General features: G+C 38.9%; 2 protein-coding genes across 4 annotated transcripts in view; one reads left to right on the forward strand and one right to left on the reverse strand.

The window, feature by feature from the left end:
* Positions 1-12,314, forward strand: part of LOC107226047 (leucine-rich repeat and transmembrane domain-containing protein 2) — a 31,502-nt gene that overhangs the window by 1,064 nt on the left and 18,124 nt on the right. The window contains exon 1 of one of the 2 annotated variants that reach the window (XM_046733310.1): positions 11,603-11,799. The exons of the other annotated variant lie outside the window; for it this stretch is intronic. Coding sequence (XP_046589266.1) covers positions 11,734-11,799 — 66 coding nt within the window. The 5' untranslated portion in view covers positions 11,603-11,733. Of the gene's footprint in view, positions 1-11,602; positions 11,800-12,314 lie in introns of those variants that run through there. 2 annotated transcript variants of the gene reach the window in all.
* LOC107226049 lies at positions 492-11,028 on the reverse strand. Of its 2 annotated transcripts, none has more exons than XM_015666721.2 (2): positions 10,684-11,028; positions 492-3,736 (listed from the first exon to the last, which is right to left on the reverse strand). In XM_015666721.2, the coding sequence occupies exons 1-2, from the start codon at positions 10,725-10,727 to the stop codon at positions 3,133-3,135; spliced, it is 648 nt and encodes a 215-aa protein (XP_015522207.1). In that variant the 5' UTR covers positions 10,728-11,028; the 3' UTR covers positions 492-3,132. The 2 variants fall into 2 exon arrangements, with proteins under 2 accessions (XP_015522207.1, XP_046589271.1); XM_046733315.1 differs by lacking the exon at positions 10,684-11,028 and adding an exon at positions 8,986-9,108.

The raw sequence follows: 12,314 nt of genomic DNA on the forward strand, positions 1-12,314 counted from the left end.
TTCGAATACGGAGTGTACCTGAAGCTCCGATTAATCAAGAACGCTCCGACATTCTAATGACGAGATCTTATCATACTTAAGTTAGTAACGTTATCGTAACGATTCATGCTGAAGAAAGACCTGTATTTCGCGATTTTGCAATTATCTGAAATTCAATAAATCGTAATAAAATAAAACACCCGTATTAAGAAATCTTAGTTCCTTAAAAATCATTGTAAAATTAAGACAATAGTGATTATTTTCCCAATGTTTCATTACGATAACGTTACTAACTTCAATCTTGCGAGATGTTGATCCTGTAGAGTAAATAACGCTGGCAAGCTATTTAAAAGCATGCAACGATGAATGTAATACTGAATCTTATAATTATAATATTTAAGTAAGACTTCAAGAGATCTTTTAGCTGTAGCGAAGGTCAGCGAAATAATGATATGGAAAATTGACATAAGTAAAAGACGAGTAGGATTCTGAAATGAAGTTTCGTCATAGTGTAAAATCTACATAACATTTATTATACTTTTAAAATTCGTGTTGAAATGAACATATTTTGTTTAACTTTAATTGTTAGAGAAAACTTGACAATTCGTCTAACCGCGAACAGTACCGGACACATTTATGCATGTAGTTATCGATAATCGTTACACGTATTTTATCTCTCGACGTGTAATCGGATGCTGTTTCATATGCGGTGTTCTTTCCCTGTTTTATTTTGTTCTTGCTTTTTAAATTATACATTTGACAGAAAAGCAGAATTTTGTGTATGTAATTAAATTTGTATAAAAGGTAGAATAGTGTGACGTTGTAATGTACCTACTTAGGTGATTTATATATTACATGTTCATATATACAAATTATATACAAGAGCAAAAGAAAGAGGTCATAAATATTTCAATCAAACAAAAAGAAAATAAATAAAATCAAATAACGGTACGCTGCAACAACAGTTCGATCTTTGCTCTAATATAAATTTTTATGCACAGGCTTTCACATACAAAATGATAAATATAAGTAGTTGGTACGGTAATCCGAAACTTTCTTTACATTATAAATTTTAAATAACGTCATTGTCATTATTGACACCAAGCATAGTTAATGATTAATTAATTAAAGCTTACAATTAGGTTGACGAAATAAGATAAATGAAAGTATTGAATGAATATAAAAAAAAAATGCTTTTGAATATATATGTCATGTTTGCTTGCATAAAAGATCGAAGTTCAAATTTTCATATCAATATGCAAGAATGCCTGCGCAAAACAATAGTCGTATTATAAGCATATAATGTATACATATAGTGTATACATATATGTTTACAATTTACGTTCTCTTACTTAAAAAATAATAATGCGATAAAAAATAAATAATGATCATATTATAATAATATACCCTAACCTTATTTACAATACGTTAATTCTCTCACTTATGAAATTATTATTATTATAATCACATGAAGAATTTGATTTAATAACGTATATGTATAGCATGTACTGACAACAGGTTGGAATTTGTGAAAATCAATCGATGAGACGGAACCCTCCTTTTATGGTTTATAGAGATCTTGACTCAATTATTCAACAAAACCGATATTTTGCTCATTGGGGAGCAAAATAACTGAATGGAAATGTCAATATCCTGCTTGCAGTTGAATGAAATGCAGTTGTTCAAAATCTACGTAGTCGTTCATACATTCAAAACCTAAAGGTGAAAATTAACGAATTGCATACATTTAAAAGTTTGTTAGACCCACCAACCCTGTGCTACCCATTATTTTCTTGAAATTCAAACTTTGACAGTTTTGTTTTCCTCACAAGTCCAAATCGGAATTGTTCATTTTATTTTCTTTCTTAGGACATCGTGTACAGGTAGAAGTTGACGAAAAGAAGAAACAAAGTCATACAGCTTGTATGACTGATATTAAATATGCATTTCAATAGATACAGAAATATTGACGGACAACTTTTTAGACTTTATGTCATTGTTTTTATTAGACTTTTAACCTCTGATTTATAAGCTTGAGGTAGATGGGGCAACAAACATGGCTGAATATGAAAGTTTCATGGATTTCCTTCTTATCATAACTCTTTTTTATTTTTCCCAATTTATATAAATTGGTATCATTTTTCAAGTATGAACTTGAGTTGACTGATAAACGTTAACATGGAATAAGATATAAAAAAAGAAAAACAAAAGCGGAAATTGTATTTTTTATGATTATATTGACAGGTTCTAATGAAAACAGCTCCAAGGGTAGAATACAGAAGTTCTGTTTCAATGATCTCAACGTGACAGATTTCAAAAGCATGACTTGCACGTATGACCTATGAAACTTTGATATACATGTTATTCTTCATAAATTAATGCATTTTGGTGTGTGTTTGTGTGTGTGTGCGGTTTTCCGATTTTCCGATTTCTTTCTTTGCGTTTGTCATCATTTTTCTGTGTCTTCGAGGAAAAGCCATGAATAATACGTAATGAAATTAAATATTAACCGCTAAGTAGATGAACGCAGACTGCCAACGTGTAGTATTTATATCAAATGATGAAAACAAGTGTATCAGTAAACAATTTCTCTTCATAGTAAGCTAATTTTTGTTTGTAAATAACGCAAACATAGAACAACTATATCCTCGCAAAGGCACTAACGATTTTACAAGTTTTAAATTGAACTCATGTCGGTGTGTTTAACTTGTTAAGTAGAAGCGATGAAATATCTACGAAAACAATAAACCGAATGATAAAATTTGGACAATTCAACATCGGATAAGATCAGTGAAAGACTATATGAAATAATAAATAGAAAATATATAAAAAATAAATCATTGGAATTTATAATGTCGAACTAATCTTTGTAAATCCTTTTTTTTTCTCCTCTTTTCTTCATCCAATTATAGTATTATATTCAATGGTGGATATTTCAAAAGTTGTAAAACAGCGAATGCCTTGAGTTGACGGTCGAAATGAACCATCTACCGTACATACGTACTGGCGCTTCAAGCACCATCGGATACAACTACGTAGACATACACATTCATACGATACAACGACGAATAATATTAAAATTGAAATAATAATAATAATAATTATAATAATGACAACAACAACAACAACAACAATAACAACATATTAAGAGAATCAAACTGCCCCACCGACATCGGCTTGGTAACGGAGAGTCAGATAGGTGGCAGCCTCAGTCATTTGGTGAATGCTATTGTGGAGACCCCTCAAATGGCGCCTGAAGTTGTCCGCGGCGATGTTAGCCAGACGATCGCTGGGCTCTTCGCTTTCCATACCAGAATCATTTTCTATACCTGTATCAGAATCCGAGTCCGAGCTTGAGCTGATTATCGAAGCTGCACTGTGGATGCTTTGCATAGATGTGGTGCTGGGACGTCGTACGTGACCAACTGCTAGTCTTTCGCTGGTAGCTGTAGTTGCGTTTTTCAATTCTTCCTGGGATTCCTGGGACCACAAAAGCTCCACCTTAACCTTGTTCACGATGTTGTAAAGTTGATAGAGGTCTGTGTTTGCCATCGCATCTTTTATCGACGAGCCACCCTTTCCCTTCATTGACACGGTGTCGTTGGAATCCCCGACCGCTAAGTCTAGCAGCCTGCTTGGCACCAGGATCGTCTCTTCCATCTCGTTCACCGTCCTCACAAACTTTTCCATACTGTTTAGGATGCTGGCATTGCTGAATTCCGTCTCTTCATGCCTCGCCAGGCGTCGCAGACTTGTCCTGTAACAAAATTGTTGGGAAAATTTTAGTTCTAACACTCTCCCTACTTAAATCTTTTCAAGTTACAATTTCAAAATAAACATGATCGGTTGTAATTGGAATGCAACCGTTTATGTTAATATCTACGTTCGTTTCTGGATCGTCCGAATTTTTCATTTTCGCTCAATGATTCGTGTATGAAGTAGAATCCCTCATACATCCAGTAATGATTAAAATTTATAAAATCAGTTAAAAGTGTCACACACATATATATATTATATTTAATTGTAAAAGAGTTTTTCCCGCGAATAAACATTATTATTATTATTAAAATGCCCCCACAGATACGTGAAATTACTGGTACTATAAACGTTAGGTTACGATTGAAAACTGGAGAGTTCGAGTCGTCATTGAGGCAAAGGTCATCGTTTATCACAGCCAATCAACCTCCCTTAATTGATTAATTAAATAATAACTAAACAAACGAGGTAACTTAAATCCATGACTGCTAATTCTTGAGATACCCATTATTCCTATTTCATGGATAAAGTCTTGTACTCAACGTTCTAGTAGTAAGTGGGTGCATTCATAGCTGGAGGGAAGGAAGTCGGCCTATCGATTCACGATATTTTATCATCATACCTATGCATGCGCGTCAACGTTACATAGATTTTCGTACAGGTATCTCGTATCACCGTGTGTAATCGCCATCACGAACTGACCGCGTGTAACAATGGCCTTTAGAACTTTAAAGATTGTATTCAGACGGCGGGGCGCAAGTTATAAAATCAACACTGTACATGGCAGATGTAATGCGAGAAAAGCTGATTGTGAGTTATCACTTTTGCGCGACGAGCTCACGACTTATGCGATTACGTTTGTCTGACCAGCTAATGACACCAACGCGATATAACGGCACAGATAAGTCCTCGATACAGTTCCGCTGTCCGCTGTAGGTGATTCCCGTCCTCCTTTTTCAATTTCTTTTTCCGAAACTACTACCATCGTGAGCGTGTAATCAGGACAAGGTGACGATGCCACCTTATTTTGCCTCTATTCTTTAATCGATTATCGAGTTCAGTTTCGAAAAACCTGCATGTATGTACGTATAATGTGTAAGTTGACTTTAACCCTTTGATATCGATTATATCGTAATAAACTCGAGAGTAATTATTGCGATATAATGTACATTATCATTGTTAGAAACAAATTGATTGAAAAAGATTGCAAAAATTGAAGTAATAATTCATTTCCGAGAAAGTTACCCCTCTACGCGTATACATATAAATTCCAAGTAATTGGATCTGCCACATCGAATTTTCAAAACCCAATTTCAGAATCATAATCAGCGACCCAAAAAACCATATAATACTATCTTCTTGTAAAAGTTGACTCAGCACAATGATGTATGACTCAAAGGGTTTATTGTATTTGTGCCGGTGACGATGCTATTGCGTATACCTACGAATTGTCAACTTGTACTTGTGTTGTCATAGCGTCTGCACTGTGTAACGTAGATAGAATATTGAATAGAGAACGTGAATAGTGGGCACACGCCTTCGTTTACCCCATGGATAGCGAGAGAGTGAGAGAGAGAGAGAGAGAGAGAGAGAGAGAGAGAGAGCACACGCGAGTGAGTGAAGCCCGATGAATGCAAGGTCGAGTGATATTTGCACGCACCATAGTTTGCCCAAAATATAGGCGCGAGAGAGAGAGAGAGAGAGAGAGAGAGAGAGAGAGAGAGAGAGAGAGAGAGAGAGAGAGAGAGAGAGAGAGAGAGAGAGAGAGAGAGAGAGAGAGAGAGAGAGAGAGAGAGAGAGAGAGAGAGAGAGAGAGAGAGAGAGAGAGAGAGAGAGAGAGAGAGAGAGAGAGAGAGAGAGAGAGAGAGAGGCTGGTTTTGAGTGAACATTAGTCTACAAAGCGGGCACGTACTGCCTGACGATGAGAGAGTGCGTATCATAACTTACGTCATTCCCCGTATGCATAGCCTTAAATTCTTAAGGGCAAATTTCTTGCGTAAATCATTTGGTTAACAATTTATCGTTTATGCCTGGTCGGAGGAGTCGTTGATTATCATGCGTAACAAACTATTTTATGCGTATACAGGCCTAAGGGGTTGATGATAATAATACTAACAACATACATTTGTGCTTATTGAACAAACCTAAATGAGTAACTCTTTTCAATTATACATCGCAACTAATGCGACGGCGGCATGAAACGGGCAGTGAAAATTTCCCAAAGGCGCAAGGCAACCGAATAGAAATCTGCGGTGTACACCAGAAATGGATATACCATTGAACACCTACCTATATGTATGAATACACGTGGGGACAACGAAGCGCGAACAGATAGATAGATAGATCGATAGGAAGGTAGATAGGTAGACGGCCGGCGCCTTATGCAACGCGAGTTTTTCAACGTGTAGATATCGATAATTATTACAAAACTGTGGAGACGAAGCGCCGCCAGTCACGGACTACTCGGCGTCTTCGGTCCTTGGGTATGTACAGTTATAGGCATAAATAGGTATACCTTATACTCGCAGAAGCTGTGTAGCTCTTTTAACGGAAGCTGGAATTTGTGTTCATTACGGTGTTCATATGCATGCCTACGGGACTCTGGTTGTGAATTACGCGTAGTGAAATCTGTCTGTGAATATAATTATATCGTACACACGTTTATGCCATGTGCGAAAATCCTCTCATGGCCACTACATGGCAACTCTAATATTTCCAAGGCTATGGATTAACCTATAATGGCTCGCCGCTAATGAATTACGAGTATCGCGTTACGAAGCACAAGTTGATTCTTTGATCTTGTGAGTATTTGCAGATTTTTTTTCTCAATCAGGTTGTACAATTAGTTGAATTAAGGAAGATTGCTCGCTTGTGATTCGCGCGTTATTCCAATTTCGGGAATTTCATGCATGTACGTACGTATGTACACAACCAAACTTCCAGTTTGACGAAAAATGACCGCTTACAATTTCCACGAAATTTGATGCAACGGAGAAAGAAAACGTGGGTTCTATTATTTATCGTCGTTTTTTCTTCCACCCTGTCGCTTTCTTTTTGCAATATCGTCGCGAGTTTTCTCGTCACTTTATGAAATATTTCTATATTTCTCAGGGGGATTATCGGGGTTCGTTACACCGCCTCCCCACCCGCGTTCCCCCGTGACGTTTTCCTTTCGTCGATAACCTGGTTCATTTTTATCGTCGTTTTTTCTTCCCTCTTCTACTCCTTTCACTCCGCTTGAAAAAAGCGACTCTCAACAACGCAGAAAACGACTCGACGCCAGTAAATACAGCGAAGTGAACGTACCCTAGCATTAACAACATGCACGGCACCCGTGTAACTTGACATTTTATTTTCCTTTTCTCTTTTAATCTCCCAATTTATTATATTTCGCCGTACGGATATCAAGGCTACAATAATCAGACGTAACAATATTCGCGGAAAGAGGTTGTGTAATAATAATGACACGCGGATATCGTTATAAGGAAAAAAGATGTCCGGGATTATACTGCGGTGAAATTTCCCGAAAATAAATTTAAAACTTCTTTGTCGACGTAAAGTCAACGGCTACGTTTATTTCCATACATGTATTCAGCTGATTCCGTGAATACTCAAACGAGCGCGAGTGAAAATGCATCGGGATTGTTATTTATAGCCACGTGGCCGGCAGCGTAAAATCCGATGATCGTCTTTGTTTATTATGACATATACCCTTCCTAATACTTGCGTGGAAATCAAGAGAATCAATTTTTATATACTTTGTCCTCAATTTAGATGCGGATAAATAAATATGCATCTCATTAACCCGCGGGTCTTCGAATTCGTATGTGAGAGCAGTGCAAATGGCTTGAAATGGATTGTTCTCCTTGGAAGACGTGACACGGCGCATTCATTGATTGAGGATTATATTTCTGATGTACACAATTACAGTCAGGTATTGTTAGAAAAAAAAAGAAGAAAATATATGGAAACTAATTTAGAAATGTCGGTACCGCATAATGGCCCGATAGGGGGGGGGGGATAGTAAAGAGTTTCGTGCTGTATGAAGTTACACAAAAGAGTGTAAAGAGAAAGCTTCTTCGTCCTTTCTTTCTATTCACATTATATGTTATATACGGACTTTTTTCCCATTCTTTTCTCACAAACGGGTGATATATTCCCCATCGTCATTTCACACCACGCAATACGCGATGGATTGTTCAAAAAACCGAGAGTTCCTGTATCGAGTAATAATTCCATATTCTGACAATTGTTATTGTTACGGATAATAAGGGCCTCACCATTTACTACACACCCGAGGTTTAGGTATTGTTATCTCTCTCTCTTATATGTACACATATCAATGTATAATATATGTACACAAAATGGAAACAAGTCGCGATTTTTGTCAACAATACGGGAATCTATATAATTTGTCACGTGACCATACGTATATGTATCTATGTGTGCCTGTGCGTTACATAACAACACATGCGTCTCTCTATGAATCTAAAACACGAAGAAGTTTATAAATAAAATGAAGAAATTTGATCATCGGTCCACAGACGTAACGATCCCGCGGGCAGCGGTTGAAACGAAAGGATATCATCGGGGATTATTATCGTTATAGCTGTTGTCGTATCAGTCTAATTGTAAGCCACGTCTAGTCTACACTTGCTAGACATCGAAGATCGATCTATCAATCTCTCTGCCATACCGTCGGCTCGTGTACAATCACAATTGACGACCAGATTGAAGTTAGTAACGTTAATGTAATGAAATATTGAAACTAAAATCATATTTCTCAATATTTAGAACGACTTTAAACGAGTTTAACTTCTAAAATCTGAATACACGATGCTTTTTAAAAATACATTACTCAATTTGAGACGATCCTACAGTTTCGAAATAATAATTAAGAAAAAAAATCGTTACATTAACCTTACGAACTTCACTCTCTTGATCGAAGACACGATGCCGCTTCAAGTATGCACATCGTTCAAGTCAAATTCCAAGCTATACGGCACGTGATGCAAAAATCTTATAATCAAGCAAAATTTTGTGTCGTCGAAGATAGCGAAAATGTCAATATTATGTATAACGGATATAATACTGTAATAAAGTACACGTGCACCGCCGTAGTATGTAGTTTGCCATTATAGCCGAGGATGAGCGAACTGCAAAGTGTGTCACGACTACGTCAGTCACGAATCATGGCGTATTCTATATCTATTTATTCTACGGTTTCATTTGCCGTGTGCTTTTACGTACTTTTCATCCGCACAGCTGCGGATAATTACTTTTCTTCCGTCACAGGTACGTAAAGAAGTTGAAGATGCAGGAATTCCTTCTGATATATTCTTATTAACCGATATTTTCTTGAAACACCTACGATTCATTGATTACAACTGATGAAATTAGTAATTTTCTAGAAAGTGCCAAGTACAAACGCGTCGTTGTATGTAATAATTATTCGAAAATTGGCCATATCAGTCGATGATAATCACAGATAGCGTCGAGACGCAGAGGTTCGTTTCGACATTGGATATGACATAATCGTCGTCGTTCTTGATTGTAAGCGAACGAACGATTGGTTGATTGGTTGATCGTGAGGTAGGCTGCTGCCCCTAACAACTGGGCTACGTGACATCGATACTTGAGCGGTAACTGCACGAGGGTATCGCTGCTATAAAGTACGCGTACTGTACGTCACTGTTCGTAGAAAAAATGAGAAATAGGAGAAAAAATGAACCAATCATCGCTGGACGGAGATTATTACACGCGTGCGAAACGCTGACGTATATTTTGAGGCGATTGATGATTAAATCTCGCAAGTGGAGATTATCCCAGATCTCTGAGGCTCGTAGGTGTGTGCGAAATAAGCAGAAAAACAAAGTGATGAAACCGGCCCGAGGATAACGAAATGATATTATATTCAAATTTACAAATATACCCCTCCATTCATACACGCGGATCTATCACATCGTTGCTACAATTACTTCCTACACTTGTGTAATTCATAGCCACGTTGCTCTTGTAAGACTGCTGATGCTGGATCCGAGAGGCAGAGGAAAAAAGAGGAGACTAGATTTTGTTTACGGGAAAAGGAGAGGATGAAGGTGACGGAGCAATGCGGAAAGAGAACTGAGTTGAAATGTATGAAAATAGTGGCGTCAAAAGTCGCGAGAATGATACTAAGAGATTGGTAAAAATATGAATAAAGTGGGGGGGGGGGGTTAATCCTTTTTTTTACGGCTATAAAACATTGAATTTTAACCTTGCGTTAATTACAGGATAGTTAAAAAGGCATTAGAGGGAACGGATCGTTACAATACAAATTTTCAACGGTGAGGAGACGCGTTGCGTTAATTTCCAATTTCTCGAGGATCCGAATGACGTTGAGCTAAGTCTGCGGTGAGAAAACGTAACCGTGGAAACTTATCTGTCATGCGATCAGTCGTCGACGACGATGACGCACTCCGGTTACCACCGCCCTTGGTCATTGGGTGGAACAATTTCAGTCGCAGTCAATCCATGTAGAGTACAAATTTTAGCAGAAAAAAAGAAAACAAATAAATAACTACTTGACGTACGTACGTAGAACGAAAGCGTTCCGATCAAAATGTTTCATCGGTATGAAAAAAAGGCCAACACACGTAAGCTCGGACAGCTTCGTAACACAAATACGAAACAGAGAAATGGCTGCAGTAGCAGAACTACTAACTGGCCTTATCCTAACCCCTCAACCTACGGATGACGGATGGTGGCGTCTGACGCGTAAGATTTATGCCGATATTATCCGAGCGTTCCGATTTGCCCAAGGGATTCGGTGACGAGGTTGGTTAAAAGTTAGAGAGAACGATGCCGCGGAGCAGTTATGTACCAAGAGACGTTAGGTGCGGTGGTGGAGAAGGATGTCGTCGATTCGATCTTCGAAGGAAATTATCAAGGCTTGAGAAACAAACTGACCTGCTCGTCTCCACGTTGCTCGACAGCTCTCCGTAGGAATTCATGACGATTATACTGATCGAAGGATGGTCACACACCGTACAAATCACACTTTTACTTCTCTTACTTTCTATGCACGGTATACACACGTAGGTGGGCGGTTATCGCTGTTGGACACCGCAAGTTCGTATATTCGTATCGAGTTCGATCGATGCGGTGGTTACCGTATATCTCTCTACAACTGCATACGCGTCGAAGTGAGACAACTGTGAATGAACGCAACGCGGCGACTTGTGCGGACGCCGAGGTGAACGCTGTGAGACTGCGACTCGAAAGGTGACCAGACTCGCCGAATCGCCTCCCTTATATCAACAATGGTGGAGGCGGAGGGGCTCCGGCAGCCGCGATCGACACGCGCCGCTCTCTTTGCGAACTAACAATCCGTTTTGAACGAATTTCGGTCTAACGCGCATGCGTCGCGCGTCGCTGGGCCTGTCATCGTGCCAGAATTCGAATTATCCAGGATAGATACGCTGGGGCTGAAGAGTTTTAGAAAAAATTCGCCGCCCCATGTGCCCCGCTCTTTCCTTCTTCCTTTCCTCGCCTCGCTCTCCCTCCCGCCCCATCTTTGTTTCTACCTGAAACTTCGTTTCTCCCACGTCAATCAGCGAATCGCGTTTGCCCCGCGCATCTCGCGGCGTTCCGCTCGCGTTAAACGCTCCCTAGGGTATTTATTCATCACGCATCCAGCCAGTGATAATCGCAAACCGTCTATGAACCTCCCCACCCCGACCGCCCCACTTGTCACACCACAATCCACCGCTCTCATTGGTTCCCGCGAAACACGCCAGACTCTCGTCCACTCCCGTTGCTCCCGTCACTCCCGTCAATCCCGTCACTCGATGACCCGGTATGCGTCGGCTGCGTCACGCGGACTTGCCAGATGCCCGCGAATTTGTCGTCTCTCGATTTGCCAGTCGTCAATTTGAACGGCGACCGAACGGGTTTCTTGTACTTTACCTGGGTGCACAAGCACTCGTCTATCTATGTACGTACGTACGTATTAGATGAATGATGCAGGCACACACCTGTGCGACGATCCCGTCCAATAACTTGCTAACGGGACGATTTCGTAAAGTAATTTTTAACACGAAGACGTGCTTTATTATTATTATTGTTATTGTAGTTATGTTATCATTGTTGTTGTTGTTGTTATTGTTGTTGTTGTTGTTGTTGTTGTTGTTGTTGTTAATATAAACAGGGATACAGCAGATACTTCTTTCTCGTATTTGTTCTTTTTCCAACATTTTTGGTCAGATTATCGCCATCTACTCTTTATGGTAAATCTTTGTTTACTCGTTTCCTTTTTTTTCGCTTTATCGTTCTTCTTTTTGTATTCCACGTATAATTTCATATGCCGATACAAATACGTAATACGATCGTCACATTCTTCGACGCTTCACCCATGCTTCACCTTTTATAATTCTCGTACGTCAATTCGCGACTGAAGTTCGAATTGGTCAATAATTCTATTATGCATAATATATACGTGCTTGAAATCGCGGTTCATTGTGCGACTCCGTGCCAAATAAAAGGTACTTGGTGAAAAAATATGCGAAACTTCCGTAATTATTATACTATGCGTACAAAAA

Source organism: Neodiprion lecontei, chromosome 3, assembly GCF_021901455.1.
Source record: "Neodiprion lecontei isolate iyNeoLeco1 chromosome 3, iyNeoLeco1.1, whole genome shotgun sequence".
In the NCBI taxonomy this organism is placed as follows: domain Eukaryota; kingdom Metazoa; phylum Arthropoda; class Insecta; order Hymenoptera; family Diprionidae; genus Neodiprion; species Neodiprion lecontei.